This window comes from Rhodnius prolixus, unplaced genomic scaffold, assembly GCF_049639745.1.
Source record: "Rhodnius prolixus isolate KJV_2025 unplaced genomic scaffold, Rpr scaffold_16, whole genome shotgun sequence".
Classification (NCBI taxonomy): Eukaryota; Metazoa; Arthropoda; class Insecta; order Hemiptera; family Reduviidae; genus Rhodnius; species Rhodnius prolixus.
The window spans coordinates 2,195,953-2,214,334 of record NW_027411616.1 but is presented as its reverse complement, the minus strand read 5'-3'; the positions used below and the strand labels follow the sequence as shown (position 1 = coordinate 2,214,334).

Here is an 18,382-nt window from a genome sequence, read left to right as displayed (position 1 = left end):
TTGAAATTCTATCATACATCTACGTCTCCGTATTACCTATAAGTAGCAGGATTATCTTAAGCCCAATTTTGACAGGGACTGTCCTGTTTTTGAAGGTACGGTCTCGGCCAGTGTATCATTTTGTACCATTTATTCGATAAAAAAAAGTGCCAAATGTATGCAAAATTTTATAAAATATAAATTATAGGAACTTTTTTCACTCTGCCAGGCACATCTGCACCCGTTGAGAGGATGTTCTCAGTGATAATAACAAATGGTCTGAAGAAAGTTAGATTGGCCAAATCAATAGTAAAAGCTTTATTACGCGGCAAACTTAACACAAGTGTGACCTAAGTTATACTGAATTTTTGGACGCTATTAAAAATAAAGAGTTCATAAAAACGTTCTTGCTGGTAATAAATACCAACCCCTTTTTAATATAATTAAATGTGCAGTTTAAATTTAATTTTGTAAAAGAATAAGTAATACCACTATATTCTATTTCCAGCCTCAGCGAAGTCTAAAAAATCGTTTATGTAAGGAATAAAAATTAATTAAAGGAGAGTGAACGACCCTTACCTGTGACCTACAGACGTTACAAACTTTTCCGAAATTCCTTTTTCTTTCCAAATCGATGATTCCGTCGATTTGTACACATAGCTTGAATGGCATTAATAAATTTATTTGCTGAACGTAAGGTAAACAAATAATAAAAAGCGAATTTCCGTCCGGAGAGTCAAAGCAGCTTTGAAGTCAATTGAAACACTACAATTTTTAATTTTTCTTACGGGCGTAGCTTCAACATCTTCCTAAAGCTGTATTAGTAACTTCCGAAAAACGAACGTATATCACTGGAGCTATTATCGAAACCATCGTTACCACCAAATTTTAAACCGGCCTTAAGATCCCAATAAAATGTATTCCCTTTGTAAATAAATATGTTTCTCATCAGAATTGTAGCAATCTTTATTTATTTCCATCATCTTTCCTCTGATTTTCAATAAACAGCTTCTTTTTTTCCATGTTCTGCCAGAAAGATCTCTATGAATTACGAGTATGAATGCATGTTCCCTTTAATTTTTAGCTTCTTTTTTTAAAAAAAACTTCAAGTCTAGTTTCTTTATCAAATTCTCCCAAAATAATGCCATGCACGTTCAGACTATAAGCTTTAACGATTTTATTTTTATTTATCTGTAAAGTCCCCTCAAATAACTCTTTCACCCCTTTACACTATCATCATTCAAATTTTCTTTCACTCTAAATATTAAATTCTGACTTCGCTCTTATCAGATTTTCAATAAAATCGTTCATCTCTTTTTTCTTCGTTTTAACTCCTCCAATCCTTTCTTTAAAACCTTATCTTCCTTCATCTAAAAAACAGGATTATTTCTAGCACTCAAACATCCTCTTTTGATGTCAAACACTTTGATTTAGCAACTTTGCCATGTTTTCCATTGTTTATTCCATAATGTTATCCTCCTTTTTTACTTTCTAATTGACTATTTCCTCAGGAGATGGGGGTTTGCTTACATCATGTAATTTTCGGTTATTTGCATAATAAGATTACCAACAATTACGAATATATTTTCAATAGAAAAACAACCAATAATCTTTAACATCTAATGTCACTGAACAAGTTCCAAAAGATTTCTTTGCTTAAATGAACAAGCCTCCACTACCTATTCTTTATAATTGTTTTTAAAGCTGAAGAAGTGGGCGAAATATAATTAGTGAGAAAAAATGGAAGATCAAAATTATTACTAAAGAACCAAGGGTCAGCAGATAAAATTACCGGAGTTTTATTTATTAATTTCATTTTATCATTCGATAATTTATACAAACTCTTAAAACCACCAATATTACAAAATGAACAGCAAATTACAAAATGAAATGAATACAGCACCTTAGGGATGTTTTTTCAGGAAGCAATAATAGAAGGTTGGAAGATGAGCTTCAAACACAGCACAAAGTTATCTAGAAATCTCGTTCCGCAATCAGTAGATCATTACGAAAGTTTGTAATGATATGACTACATACAAGTGTAGATCAATTCGAACGATGAGGTAGTTTAGGACACACTGGCAGTTAAATCCTCTTAACTAAAAGAACCACTTTATTGTATAGATATTTCTCTTTTTTCTCAAACTATTTTTTTAAAATTATGTACACATTGTAGACAGGAAAAGATAGCACTTGTGGGTGTCTCAATAGATCCAATGTTGGTCGCAGTGGCAAAATCTTTCTGGCCAACCCAATTAGAGGGTAATCTGATAATGTTTGACGTTAGCTCCCCTTCAGTGACACAAAGCCGAGCAAAGAGCCCCTGCTGGGCTCAGGAAAACTTTAAATTAAACTATGCTTAGTTTATCTTATGCCTCATGTCTAAACACGCTTGAGAGAGAGACAAGCTTTGCACTAAGAACGTCCAACAACAGATGAGCTTGCTTATAGAGTATGTATTTTCGCTCAAGGCAGGTTATTGTTTCATACTTCAGTAGGAAGCAATATCTTACGCCTAAAACGTGAATGTTGGAATTAGAAAAATTAGCATCTGACTATTAAATTAAATAAAATATTTCATTTAAATATGACTTTATTTCAAATCAAAAGGTTTAGGTAATCTACCAATAACATTAACCAAAAAAACATAGTTTTAGAATTGAATGCTAAATTTCTTGATGAGTTAGAAAATCTGCAGGAACATTTGCTTCTTTGAATAAACAGATGGAGAATCTCATTCAGTTCATTACGGGTAATTTCACACTCCTGATCTGGCAAGCTGTGAGTTGTAGCGCACGAGGACATGGCTATCAAAATGTAACTGAATACATGAAAATATAATTAATACAATATTAATTAATATAATATCTTCTATATTTCTTACTTTGTCTTACAACATAAATAGTTACAACACACAAATGTTTAACACATTCACTGAGTTCATCACTCATCATTTATCTGCTGTAATAGGGTATTTAAAAAAGTCCCGTTGACTTTAAAACCTTTTTCGTCTAATGTTACAAAGACGATAACATATTAACTTTCAAACATTGCAGTGTTTCATTTTTGCTCTTTCGTGATTACTTTAGGAATTATCCATATAAAAGCAAACGGTTTAATCAGAAATCACATTGGAAAGGGAAAAAATACCAGCGAGATCACAGTATTTGATAAGCAAACTTTGCTAATGTTAACTTTTGCAAAATATCTAACAAAGAAGTCGCAAATTGCGCGTTTACTGTAAAAGTATCACCTTCATTTGCTCGTCCACTTACTGGCTTTGCCCAATTAAAAATATATAATTTTACCTCAAACAAGCATTAATCTCGCTCAAGTAGATGGGATGATTTTACAGGAATTTAAAAGCGGCTTACGAGCGTTCCTAGGACTAAGTAACTGAACGAATCTTATTTGTTACACTGGTATTGCTTAATCTGGGTCTTCTGTTTCTTGTCTCTGTTTTTGGCCTACAATGTCACCAATGCAAAAGATGTTGGTAACTTCTGCCTTCTCGTGGACGTCACGAGAGATGTCACATTAAGCAAATCTTGGAGATTTTACTTTCCATCCAAAAAAGAGAACTCCAAAAGTTTTAGTTACATTTAATACATATCACCTTAAAAGGAATCTACCCTTTCTCAGAAGTTAATCGAATTTCTGGGAAAATTTATTCTAGATTCATGCGTTTGTAATCACGACACAAAGTTTACATATTATCTTAGGAGCCATTTGCGAGAAAATTTTAGAATATGGTAAATTCAGTGGTCTGCCGATTTCATTAAATTTGAAAATTCAGTCTCAATAATTTATATATATATATATACTCGTATATATATGTATATATATTTAATATACAGGGTGTCCCAAGCTATATGGATAACGACTTTTTCTCGGAAACTAAGATAGCTAGAAAAAAACTAAAAAATACGTGATCCCTTAGTTTTTTGATAGGAATCCAAATTTACTTTGTAAATTTTTTTCGGTGCTTCCAGAAGCGAGATACAGACACCAACTTCATTTTTTCAAATGGGAAGGGCGGTTTTTATTTCAGAAATAGATTCCTCTATTTTTTAAAAGAAAAATTTACTTGAACGGTTTTTTTCTGTGAGCGATAATTTAGAAGTTATGAATGAAAACATGATTCTTATAAGAAATTTCAAAATGATATTATAACGGTTTTTTGATTGAATATGAAGAAAAGTACTATTTTATTATAAATTTTACTCCTCATTAATATTACAGGTGTCCATAGGTGTCAAATCCGGTGAGAGAGGTGGCCACTGAATCGCCCCCTGTGTCGATACACACCACCAGGCATGTAAAGAGATTTTTCGATAGGCATTTGATGGGCGTATTATATCAACTCGGGGGGCGATTCAGTGATACCTCTCTCACCGGATTTGACACCTATGGACTATTTCCTTTGGGTATCCCTGAAAAACAAGGTGATTATTCATAACTTTTTTCTTTCTTTCCTTATTTCTGCTTACCTAAAAGCATTTCTAAATCTAGGTGCATCAGAATCAAGCCGGAATTGCATCTGTAGATGAACTAAAGCAGAGAATAACAGATACCTGTAAGTCGGTTAAAGCCGAATCTATTTCTTTGACAGTAAGGGGCAATTGGCAGGAAAGTGCATGTCTTTGCATCTCTAATGGTGGAGGCCATTTCGAGCATGATCTGTAATATTAATGAGGAGTAAAATTTATAATAAAATAGTACTTTGCTTCTTATTCGATCAAAAAACCGTTAAATATTATCATTTTGAAATTTCTTATAAGAATCATGTTTTCATTCATAACTTCTAAAATATCGCTCACAGAAAAAAACCGCTCAAGTAAATTTTTCTTTAAAAAAATAGAGGAATCTATTTCTGAAATAAAAACCGCACCTTCCCATTTGAAAAAATGAAGTTGGTGTCTGTATCTCGCTTCTGGTGGCACCGAAAAAAATTTAAAAATTAAATTTGGATTCCTAACAAAAAACTAAGGGAATACGTATTTTTTAGTTTTTTTCTAGCTATCTTAGTTTTCGAGAAAAAGTCGTTATCCATATAGCTTGGGACACCCTGTATATTTACAATATATGTATGTCAATGACGTCCGTGAAGTCCGTGCCGGCGATTTACCAAGTTCCATCGTTTGTGCCGCTAAGTTACGGATAACTTTCTTAATTTAGCGGCACAAATGATGTGCAAAAAATCGTTAAAAAACTCGGTGGTAGCCATATCAACTTGACGGACGTCAATAAAATAATAAAAATATAATAAAACATGCAAAAAATTAATTATTTCAACTTCTTTATTGGCCTATTATTTTAGTATGTCTTACAACTTGTACTCGCTTCGGCGGTTACAACATAAACTCTGGCAGGCAGCATTTGCCACTGCCTATATTTTATGTTTTTCATTATTGCATATATATTAATTTTTAAGAAAAATAAATTATTATTATTAGTATATAAATGTGCTTTCTGATATTTTTTTTAATGAGCGTGACAAAAACACCAAACACACAGGGGAGACGGACCAATAAAGTAACAATTATTGTTAAAAATACTTTTTTTGGACTCATAGGACCTCAAAAGAAATATTTACGGTGAAGACTCAAAATTGGAAATATACAGGATAACAATACCTTCTCAGTCTCTTATGTTCCAAATATATATTCCACATTATTATAATAAAACAGAAAATGCCCGGAAATGATCCTTAAAAATTATTCATTACCGACATTACTCATCCGTTAAGACTATCTCAAATAATATGACCAGATAAAAACATTTACAATATCTTCTTACGCTGTTGCATAACTTTGTGTTCTATTAATAAATGAGTACGGTATTATTCTATAACATTTACTTTCAAACACATCGCTTTTATTGTTGTTGTTTAGTATTTTTATTATTGTAAATATATTTAATTATGAGGATAGTAATGTTTGTTGTGTAATTGGCAATGTCATAAATAAACCCATAATTCAAATAATCGAGGTGAGCCCATATTTCTGCATTAAGTGACAAATTTTCTACTAACATTGAATTTTACAGAGGTGTTTTCTTATATTTATGTTCTTTGGGCCAGCCATATATTATCTTTGAGGTAGATACTGTGTCTAATTAGACTAACTTCCCAATGCAATACTTCCGGCTAAAAATTATTCAAAGGTACTAACTTGCACTCATTGACGTCCATTCTTACTTGCAGCATGTCCAGTACATGAGTAATTTTGGTAGTATTCTCCACACAAGTTAAATACTTCTCTAACCGCCAACAGGGTAAGCCGTGCCTAGTTGTTTGCCACAAAGCTGGAATATATATATATTAATTAGTTTGTCGTAGAATGATCGTTTACAAGGTTTATTGCACAAACAGTAGGTATTTCCAATACTTGAGTTCCTTCTAGTTCCTTGAAGTTTTGATCAATGTTATAGAAATAATAAGAGAGTCCTCACGTCACACTTTTCTCGTAGTTAGTTTTATTTTCATAAATGTAGAAGCCAACTATCATTTATAATCAGTGAAATTTCAAAGATTGGTGATATATTTTTAAATTGGAAACTTCGAAATACAGTGAATACCTACTTAAGGGTATTTCAACCAGTAAAGAATTTAAACATTTTAGAGTGTAGAATATTATTTCTATAAGTATAGAGATAAATTCACAAAAGAAGAAGAAAATCTGACACGAATTCACTGTATTTCTGAAGTTTCCAATTTAAAAATATATCACCATCTTTGAAATTTCACTGATTATAAATGATAGTTGGCTTCTACATTCATGAAAATAAAACTAACTACGAGAAAAGTGTGACGTGAGGAGTCTCTTAAAAGAATCTTTACAGAAAACTGTCCTAAATAAAGGTGATATAAACAAACCCCCATGAATTTAGTGTGCATAGAAACTCGGTAAACCCATTTTAGAAAAAAGAGACAGCTAGAATGAGAAAATCTAAGTGCACGAGACTAGACTAGAAACTGGAACCTTGAAGTTCAATCACTTTCAACTGTGTTGGACTATTATTATGAATATTTATTTTCGGGCAAAGCTCATTTATCATCATTGTCATTATAAAACAGTGAACAAATACCTCTCATTGAGTTAAAACTACTTTCACACAAATAATGTTGCACAATATTTAGCCCTTCCAACCAGCTATCAAAATTTGATTTCCCCTTTTCGTTGGCACAATCACTATTGATCACTTCTTGCGCACAATTGATTCTATCTTGTGTTTCCCTAAAAAAAAAAAAAGTATCATTTATTATCAATACTGAGTTAACCTACTCTTAAGATGTCCTGAAAAACTATTTGAAATAACAAGTGATGGACATGTGTGTAGTAGTGAGTTCGAAGAAAATTGTAGGAACCTTTCCAAAAAAAAACACAAAAATTTCCGAAGCGTAATTGTCATTTTCGACTGATTAATCTTAACAAAACTCTTATTTTCGCGCCTAGTGGTAGCATATGTAAGAAATGTCAAATTTGTACTTGTTTTTTTTTGTTTATGCAGCCACAAATATTCAATAATGCGAACATAATCTAGGTACGTATTACCCTAATATTTGAATTTTAATTGTCAACAATTTGTCCAAAGAAAAAAGTGAAATTTTAGCAATTTTTTGCATAATTAGAGCAACAAAAAATACCAAAAAATAGTTTATGTTTTGTGTCTCTAAATCACGCATTAATTTTTTTCGATATAATGCAGGTTCTACTCACTTTAAATATCATTCCCTGCTTAATGATTTGAGCGTAGAAACCACATTAGAAGGCTATTTAGTAGAGAACTATCAACATTTTTTGGTGAGGTCTAAACTTCTTTTGCCGTAGGGGAGGGCAGCTTCATACCGATTCATCGCAATGCTTTTCGAGACAATCGCGGAAAACTGAAAACAATTTTAAGAAATCGACATGGTTGGTCAGGCAGCTTTTTTCAAAAATGCAAGTTAGTAACTCATTATAAGCCTCTTTAATATTATGAGTCAAATGGTTATAACTTACCTAAACGACACTTTAGAGGAAAGCCTAGCATCCAACCCTTTTGAAATTCGTTTAAGAAACTTTCTTAGGAACATTTATTGAATTAAGGTTATACATCCACGTACCAGTACGGATGTTTTCAGACAAACTAGATCCATGTGAACCCGACTTGTTAAAAGCATCTCCAAACAACAATTTCCAGAAAAAAACTCTCATTTGGAAATTTGGTATAATCGCAATATTTTCCTTACCAGCAGTTGGCGAAAGTAAAACAAATAGTGAACTTTTTCTCGCGGATTGGCGATGGCTTAAATTTTAACTGACAGCATTTAAATGAAATATTAAATTCGAACTCTCTGATTATATTATCCGATTTTGATTTATGGTGTTGCTAATCACAAACCAGACATCAGAGAAAGAGAGGGGGCAACGTGTAAAAACTTTATTTTTGTGTTACAGTTCTCAAGATGTATAATTCTGGTAAATATTCAAATTTTGGAACCTCGTACGCTTGCTCAAAGAGATTTCAGAGTATGTAAGAAAAAAAAATTACTGGCAAAGTTCTTTCATGGTAACATCAGTTGTATAAGTCCTCACTTTATGTACTTCGGTGAAGTAGCCATGGAAACAGAGGTCTGCGATCTGTGGGGTGCATCCTTCATCATCACTAACCTCTTCATCTAAAATAGATTTGAAAAACTAATCAATTTTAACATTCCATAAACTGTGTGCTAGGTCAAAATTCTTATGGAAAGAGAAATTTACAAAAACGTCTCTTAGATTTATTACTACCATTACATTGACTGAGCTGCTTCCAAAAGAGGAATTTCTATTTAGTTCTTTAATAATAACTAGTAAATTTAATTTACTTAATTTAATTTTTAATAGATAAATTGAAATAATAGTAAGAGTCCAATTAATTTAGACCACGAAATTATAAATACTCGTAATTAAAAATTATATGTGAATTTCGGCAATGAGTAAAATATAAAACTGCCATTACATTTATAAATGCCTTAACGTATATTCAACATACACATCTAAACTGAGAGGCAAAAAAAGTGGCCACCCTTCAGTATGTGTACTGATTTCCAATCAATTTCTTATTAACGTCTCCACATACTTTTAGAATAAATAACAGGCCACTTGTAACATACTTAAGAATATTAAAGGTAAAAAAATAACAAGTGGCAGGGAAGGGATTAGCTAGGCGGTTAGCGTACTGGACTCCCACGCGGAGGACCAGGGTTCAAACCCAGCTGCTGACTATTAGATTTTCTGTTTCTAGGAGCTTCTTACAGCTCACTGTCCGGTGATGGACAGTGTTGTCTGTAACGAGAGAACACTGTCCGGAGGCCGGCAGTGCACTGAAAAAAGCTCCGGGCGCCAATAACCTTAGATGTTGACGTGCCTTAAATCATTAAAAAAAAATAAAATAAAATATTTTAAATAAAAGTTTATTTGGGCTTGCATTCGATGGGGCATTGATCTAATAAGGGTTTGAATAATTTCCTGAGGGATATTTTCATATTCTTCCGTTAGTGCAACCCTTAACTCGTGAAGCGAATCTGCTAGTGTTGGACGTCTCTTACTCGTAATTCGTCTTGACAACTCATCCCATAGATTTGCAATAGGCTTTAGATCTGGACTACATGCTGGCCACTCTAAACATCGGCTTGAAGCGTTTTCCAGGTAGCGGGTAACAATCTTTGCTGAATGAGGCCGTGCATTATCGTGTTTAAACGAAAATTCCTCGCCAACGTATGGTACGAATGGGACAAAAGCCTCCGAAAGAATGTCGTCTATGTAGCCAGCAGCTGTTACAGAGAATCCTCTATAAAAATTAATTCAGTCCGAGCTTCAAATTAATCCTGGCCCAAACCATCTCACTGTGAATTTTAAGGATTAGAGATTAAAGTTTACAAAAACAAACGGTACTAGTGATTTGTGTTATTATTTTTTGTTTTTTCCATATTTCTTTATTTCCCTATTTTAAATTTCCTTATCATTTCTTTAAGCTACCATCCGTTTATCAACAATGCATGCTAAAAATATTTTATTTTTGCAATAACGAATGGTTAAATACATTTTTTTAAGGGTGGCCACTTTTTTTGCCGCTCAGTGTATGTCTTGAAAACGACATAGAATATACCAAATCGGAGGCACTACATTGACTAACCTCACAAAGAATTTTAAAAGAATCATTACTGATGGTTGATATGCATCACAATATTAACTATTGTTAAAGCCATTTTCAAAATAAAGAAAACTCAGTATATGAGATTCTGTATTGTCGCATTTTCACTTAGCCATTTACTAAAGTTTTAAAATACAAGCCGTTCTTTAATAGCCTTTAAAATTATATAGCTGATAAAACCGTAGATTGTTCTGATGTGGTTCGTGAGAAGGGTGTCCCAGTAGAACTTCCCTGAGATCATCCAAAAAATAAATTGTCCTGGGATAAATTTGAATTTTAAGGAAATTTTTGTGATGTAAGTCGATACAGAAAAAACACATTGAATTGTTTGATGCTGAAATTTTAGAATTATTATCACAATTTTAGAATCAAGAATTACAAGAAGTTATATTGAACATATGAATTTAGCACTTATAGAAAATAAACACCTTAAAAATAATTTAAAATTTCATTTTTAAAACCAATTGGAGATTTTAAATAAATCACAAATAAAAGTGATTTATTAATTTTAATGGGACTTATTAAATTAACACAGACAATATTGATCAAAGAAGAGATATTCTTAATGGTACTGCAGAGGTCGGCCTGACCTGCGAAAATGTTGAGTTTGAGATTCTTGGAATCAGTCGGGTCCTGCTAGTAGCGAATTAGAAAACCAGTCTAGTATGGTCACAAGTTGGCTTGACGCTAAACCTGACAGTTTTCTTAGCGTAGTCATTGTGGACGCGGTCTGGTGCTTTCAGAGGTTTATGTTTAATCGTTGAGTTGTACGTACAAGATGTCACTCATTTTTCTGAATCGACATTTTGCGTGTCGGCGACCTTCTGTTTAATTTTTGTATTCCCGATTTGCGAAGAATGTCATCAATAACTCAGGTTGAACGGTTTTGATTCCTTCTACAAACCGTTTATCTTTAAAAAATATTCTACCATACAATTTATAGTCTCATCATTTAGAGTTCAGGAGATTAATATATTTCTTCTTTAATTTTTAATAATGTAGAATATAAAATGAGTTAAAGGAAAACTAAAGAAAACAAAACACAAATTAATACTTTAAATACTAAGGGCAGAAATAAACACCAATCTATCATAAGTATAGTTTATTCACATAAGACATAAGATTCTAACGCCAACACAAGGCCTAACGCACATCACACACAGTAATGGAATGGAAAAAGGAATGTCCCTTGCTACCTGCAACTTTATTGCCACCCCTAGCGGTCATCCCTTCTCAGATACCCTCAACCGGGCGGCCACTCACATTCCAATTTCCCTACAACTCGGCCAATCCTGACCATGATCGCCCTCGATCACATGAGTGCTAAATTACAATTTAATAAAAAATACTAATTAATCATACGAAAAACATAACTCACTTAAATATACTAATACATAAACCAAAATTAAGCTAATCAAGTAATAATTAATATACAAAAAGAAGTTAATACAATCTTTTCTAAATGATTAATAAAACAACCTAAACCTATCAATCATAATCATACAATATAAACCAATATCATAAAATAAAAAATACAACTCCCCTTCTCTTTTTCCTAAGATTAAAATGTATGCAATACATTTAATACAGTTAGCTATATAATGATTAATTTTGTCCTGTAATTTCAGTAACCAATAGGACCTTAAAACCAACTCGGCACCTTTATTAACACCTAAATGGCCAACGTAATCATGAAACTTACTAACAATTTGGCTCTCTATTTTTCCGGGAACTACAAATAAAATTTTCCCCTTTTTCTTTCTATACACCAACTCATTACATAATTCAAATCTTTTAAGTACTTCATTCTCTAAATATTCATAAATTTCACCAATTCCCTTATCACTGCCCTGTAGAATTGACAGATTTCGCACAGGAATCACTTTAATCTCTACAGCGGGTTTACTAGGTTCTTCGATCTGTATATTTTCACTAGAGACAGATTTCACATAATTTACATTAAGCTCAGGGTTTACAATTTCTAATTCACCGTAATCAATTAACATTACCTCCGAACCATCATTAATTGCTACCTCACGTAATATATCGCTTTCACTTACACGATCTTCCATTATCAAAGATATTGCTGAACCGGGCAGGGCTTCTACTTCTCCACTAGTAGTAGCGCCTTCTCTGAGGATGTCTGCTTTGGATGGAGGTAGAACAGATTTCTCAACTACCAGCGAAACTAAAGATGGTGTGCTCTGCTTCTGACGTTCGCATTCCCTTTGAAGGTGTCCCATTTTGCCGCACTCAAAACAGCTTCCCTTCTCACGTCTGGGTTTCGGACATTCAGCCACTAAATGCCCCTCTTCATAACAATTAAAACATTTCCTGGATGCTACTTTGGAATCAATTTTATTTAATCGTAAGCAATTTTCCTTAACACTGTCTTCGTTAGAAAATTCTTCAACAAGTGCTTCCTTCAATGCACTATAACTGGTTAAACCACGTTCAACACTAACAAAAAGTTTTGCCAGTCCCTTCAGTGATTTTTTAGCGAACACCAATTTTTCTAACTCTTGCCACCTCATAACTTGTGCCAATTCTTCAAAATCAGTTAGCCACAAGTTAATGGTGTAGTTATCTTCGCCAGAAAATGGCCTCAGACTTTCTTCTATGTCCCTAGAGGAAAACTGAAATGGTCGACATTGCTGAACGTATTTTGAACATAAAGAATTTTCACTCACTTCCTCAAAGTGTTCATCTTCTTCTTCGTATAGTTGATGTTCACTTATTGCTTCAAGTAATAAGCTAATGTCATTTAGAAATTTGCATAATTCTGACGCCACATCCTGTCTAGGGCTTAACTGAATACCCAAAAGGTTTACAACACTTTTCAATTCCCACAATGAAAATGTGTCTTTTAATTCCTCCACTTTATTCACTAAGTCCACATCATTTAACTTGAAACCTTCAAATTCCTTTATTTTCTTTCTACTCAGACGCCCTTCATCTAGTCCAAAAATAACTTCATAAAATCTTTTAGCTTCCTTTACCGGTGCTAACATAATTGCGGACTCAATCCTCTTAATGTTGCCAAGTTTCATTTTTTTCACACAAATTGACTATTCTTTAACAAATTAACCGATCTTTAACTCACTTTACCAGTTCTTGACCCCACTTTACCCCACACCTGAAGTTGTAGAATATAAAATGAGTTAAAGGAAAACTAAAGAAAACAAAACACAAATTAATACTTTAAATACTAAGGGTAGAAATAAACACCAATCTATCATAAGTATAGTTTATTCACATAAGACATAAGATTCTAACGACAACACAAGGCCCAACGCACATCACACACAGTAATGGAATAGAAAAAGGAATGTCCCTTGCTACCTGCAACTTTATTGCCACCCCTAGCGGTCATCCCTTCTCAGATACCCTCAACCGGGCGGCCACTCACATTCCAATTTCCCTACAATAACACCTTTCAGGTACGTTTCAGGTCTACAAAAGCTTTGACTTTTGAAGTGGATTTAATTATGTTCAACATGTGGCGTAGATAATCTATAAGTTTGAAAATGTGTCTTTTTGGTTTAAATGAAATTGTTACCTTGAAGATGCTAGAAGCAGTTAAATAGATTTACTTTGCATTCTTTTCTTGTCATACAACGTAACAAGATGTCATCTAAATAAGCAATAGTTTTTGGTTAGTCTCGTAAAATTTGGCCAATTGTACGATTTAATTACATTAGTGCCGTTTCAATTCCAAAACCCAACCTGTACATTCTGTAGGTAAGTCGATGTGTTGATATTGCTTGTATAGTGCTACGGCCTTCATCTGTTCATAAGTGCAGGTTCACTTTCAATAAATCCAAACGGTAGAAGTATTTAAAATTTCAAAGGATAAGTAAGACATCATCTTTTTTTTATTGGGCAGTAGTGTTGGTCAAGAGGTTGTTTACGCAAACTTTTTGGTCAGTAGAAAGTCGAACTGTGCTTTTACCTTGATGACTAAGGGTCACTGGTTTCTGATTTTTATACTTTTATTTCAGCTTTTTCGAGGGTATCAAGCTCATTTTCTAATTCCTCTCGCAATGCACGGAAGATATTTCACTCAGATGGGTTTAGTTCAAGGTGACCTGACCCACCTTTAGGCTTTAGGCGGGGTTGTCCCGATTTTTAACAATTTGTCCCGCGGCGTTTTAAAAAAGTCCCGATTTTCGAAAAGAATGCACGCCAAGCTAGGGGACGGTGGGTGAATAGGAAGGGAACATACGGTTTTCGGCGGCCAAGTGGCTATTTCGCCTTTTATATTATTTTAGTTAATTTTATAATGTTAAACTTTAATAATAACAAATAATTGTTGAGAAGTGATTATCGACAACTTCTTATCAAAGTTCGCATTGTTGATCAGTTGTTTGAATTCGATCATCATTGTTTAGACAATGTTCCATGGAATAATGCACTAAAAATTGTGGAATACGCGCTGTCCTTAAGGCTTGTTCTTAAATAAATAAATTGTACTTACGTTGAAATTAAAAAAAATATATATTAAAATATTATTTTTGCGTTCTATATTAGCTTCATATAGACCAAATTTTTAATGAAGACCCCCCTCCCGGTTAATAGTGTCCCACGTTACCAATGTTAAACTCTGGTCTCTAGTTTGTAAGTTTAGTTCCTTCACGTAGGCCAGGGGTGTCAAACTCAATTAAAACACGGGCCATTTGGCGCAACAGGCAAGATTCACGCAGGCCACATCACATTTACAACTTTGTTAAATTTATATTCTGAAGTGAGGATTCAGGAATATGGATAGGATAATTAAAGCACATTATAATTGTATTTATAAAACTAAAATTATCCTTTTATTTACTGAAACTTGCCAGCGCTTTCCTCGTACTAGTTTTCCAACATCTGGGTTCAAAGATTGAGAACAGACAATCTTCATTAAGGCAGATAGGTGTTTATCAGCTAATCTTGATCTGTATGCTGTTTTATTTAATTTCATGGACGAAAATAGTTGCTCACACAAGTAAGTACCCTCAAAATAACATTAAATTTGTGCTGCAAACTTTAATTTTCGGGTATTTCTCACCTAATTAATCATATATTTTGGGAATTCCTACTTCTTGATGTTGCCTTTTAAAACCGGATCATTCTGGAATTCCACTAAGAGTGGCACATATATCGTTTCCATCGTCGCCCGAACTGAGTCAGCGCTTTTATACACGCCCACAGGCCTTCAGGAAAAGCACTGGGCCATGTGTCCACTCCTCTTCAGTAGTTAAAGGATTAACGAGGGGATTGTGAGTAAGGGGTATTGCCTCGATCTCCCCTGAGCGTTATTTTCTTCATGACCATATTTTCTATTTTCATTTTATTTCAGAACATCCTGGACCACAAGATATTATCTCGGAGGCCGCCAATTTGACACATCGTGGGCAAAGTTTGATGATACGCATCCTATCTAAATTTCTGGAAAATCTTCTTTTACGTTAGCAGCATCAATAGATAAAGTTTTTTTATTAATAATTTTTTGTTTGACTTTTCTAGGCTATGTCCAGAAGATACATTTTTAGATTTCTCTTCCATATTTTTCCTAAGCCCTCTTAGTCTGACCCGCTGTTTTTACGTTTTTATATTGGGCATCTATTTGGACCCTTCTAAAGGGCGGAAAAATTCTTTAATATATGATATAAATGCAAGTTTTGTCGAACACTATTTATTCAAACTCAGAAGAGATTGATATGACATCAGTTTGATAATTTATTAGAGTCATTGATTTTGAAATTATTTTTATACATACTTCAGCTACATGACCGGTACCACTGCAGGATTTTATTTCAGTTTTGAAGTTTCCATTAAGATTAAAATTGATTATCTTGTTCGCATTATCTTTATTCCTAGTTTTTGAACTCCAGTCGCTGACTATACAGGGTGATCCATTTAAAACGCACCAATCGCTAATAACTTTTTAGGAAAGCGGAATTCCGAAAAAACCCATGAAGTAAACTATGTTTTTTTAGCCTACTTTTCAAATTTACCACCCCCGATGCTGTATCTTCATTTTTGGCGGAGATACGGCCAAAAACCCGATTGGGGTTATATAAGGACCACTGTTTTTGACAATGATTATGAAAACTACATAAAAAACTGTGAAAAATGACGTTAACCTCGTTTTGATATCCCTAATATTAGTCGAGATATTTATGATCAAAGTTACAATTTTATCTATTCGTGAACGGTTTTCAATATTAATTTTCCACCAGAAATACACGTTTTGGGAGGTCCCAAAGTCAGAACTGCAAAAAATGTTATTGGGGACGCATAGTTCAAAAATAATAATAATTGAAGATTTTAAAACATGTAGTGTAATGTAATGGTTTTGGGTGAATTAGAGATAAATTTGTTTTATCATCAAATAAAAGTAACCATCACATCATTTTAATGCACCCCGTACGCAAGACTTCTTGACCTATGATTACGGTAAAAATATCTTGCTAGGGTGTTGGTCTAGTGATCAAGAGTGTAGCTTTGTAAGTGGGAGGTCCCCAGTTCGAATCCCACGTGACTACATTTTATTTAAAAAAGTGTTATGATGTATTAAGTATTGTGAATGACTGCACCCGCGGAATTCGAACTGGGAATCTCCCACTTACAAAACCACGCTCATGACTACTAGACTAACACCCACTCCTCCCTGGCAAGATATTCTTAACTAAGAGTCTATTAAAATTTTAATTGATCTTGATTCATTTTGATACAAATTTGTTACTATAATAATTTATACAGAATAATAAAATGCCAAATTGAAATACCTTAAAATAAAAAGATTTTTACCCAGGTTGCAAACTTGTGAAGGAGAGAGTTTAGTAAAGCACGCATTAGAAACTTAATATCTGATACTTATTTATTTACATCTAAGGACAAAATAGGTAGAAGCAGAAAAAATATGATCCTCTAAAATGATTGCAAATCTGCATTGTCAATAAACAAAATAAAAACCATTTTATTTCTACGTTTGAAAATGAAATTACCTGAAATGGTTGTGCCTAGAAGCAAACTAAGTACTAGCACACTAACTAACATGGCGTATACGACTAAACTGACTGAATATAGACTTAAATAGCGGAAACAGGAACCTCTTATCTTCCAGCGAGTGTGATTACGTCTTTGGTATACATTGCAAAGGCCACAACCAAAATTAAAAACTCTGGAGAGAGCCCTCACAGGACTTCCACTGACCGCAATTCTCAAGGTTCTAAAATCTAACTCCTTAATATTCTCCAAACTGGGAATCTGGAGTGAACACTCCCACGACTTTCTCTTACTGCTATTCTCAAGGTTCTAACTCATTAATATTCCCAAACTGGGATTCTGGAGTGAACACTCACACGACTTTCTCTTACTGCTATTCTCAAGGTTCTAACTCATTAATATTCCCAAACTGGGATTCTGGAGTGAACACTCACACGACTTTCTCTTACTGCTATTCTCAAGGTTCTAACTCATTAATATTCCCAAACTGGGATTCTGGAGTGAATACTCACACGACTTTCTCTTACTGCTATTGTCAAGGTTCTAACTCATTAATATTCCCAAACTGGGAAATGTAACATTCTAGGGAAGCGTGCACTTGACCTCTCTCCGAAACCCCTCAACAAATTATTTTAATTGGAAGATATTAAAAGTAATAAAGATTAATAATTCTATAAGTAGAAAATATAACTTAATTAACTTATTTTAATTAAGTTAGTAACTTAATTTATCAAATAATGCACTTTACTCAACTTTAGAAGCATGTACTGTGCCTTCAAAGGTGCCTCCTCAGATACAGAGTGCAGTTGATAACTTGCTGGCTAACCTGGCTTGCAAGCCAGAGGAGGCATCTTTGAAGACACTGTACATGCTGCACAAACTGCGTAAAGTGCATTATTTGATAAATTAAGGAATTAGTTTGATCCTTTACATGAAAGATATTGATCCCTTAAATATGTGGCAGGAGGTTTCAATTTTTTTGGTAATTAAACGCAACTCTCCCAAAATTACCAAATAATCATTAAACCTTCTTGTTTGTAACAGATGTAAAATTAATTTTTAGCCATTTTGTGAATGCTTGAGAACATCTAAAGCTCTTAAACGACTTATTTCCCGACATTAAGGAAAATACTAGCTTTACTGCCTTGGCAATATTTTTAGTAGAAAGGGGATGAAAAAATACATAAAAATGACCTATCGCGTGCTCTTCTTTCTCTTTGATAACAAGTTAAAA

The 18,382-nt window shown here is 33.5% G+C and overlaps 1 protein-coding gene across 4 annotated transcripts in view; it reads right to left on the bottom strand.

Moving 5' to 3' along the window:
• Positions 1 to 2,554: 2,554 nt before the first annotated feature.
• LOC141457423 (uncharacterized) overlaps positions 2,555 to 18,382 on the bottom strand; it is a 19,445-nt gene continuing 3,617 nt past the window's right edge. Inside the window, exons 1-5 of one of the 4 annotated variants that reach the window (XM_074134376.1) lie at positions 17,148 to 17,300; positions 8,515 to 8,641; positions 7,069 to 7,217; positions 6,153 to 6,285; positions 2,555 to 2,800 (exon numbers count right to left, since the gene is read on the bottom strand). In XM_074134376.1, coding sequence (XP_073990477.1) covers positions 2,578 to 2,800; positions 6,153 to 6,285; positions 7,069 to 7,217; positions 8,515 to 8,641; positions 17,148 to 17,199 — 684 coding nt within the window. In that variant the 5' untranslated portion in view covers positions 17,200 to 17,300 and the 3' untranslated portion in view covers positions 2,555 to 2,577. Of the gene's footprint in view, positions 2,801 to 6,152; positions 6,286 to 7,068; positions 7,218 to 7,982; positions 8,190 to 8,514; positions 8,642 to 17,147; positions 17,301 to 18,382 lie in introns of those variants that run through there. The other 3 variants (XM_074134377.1, XM_074134378.1, XM_074134379.1) reach the window with 3 other exon arrangements.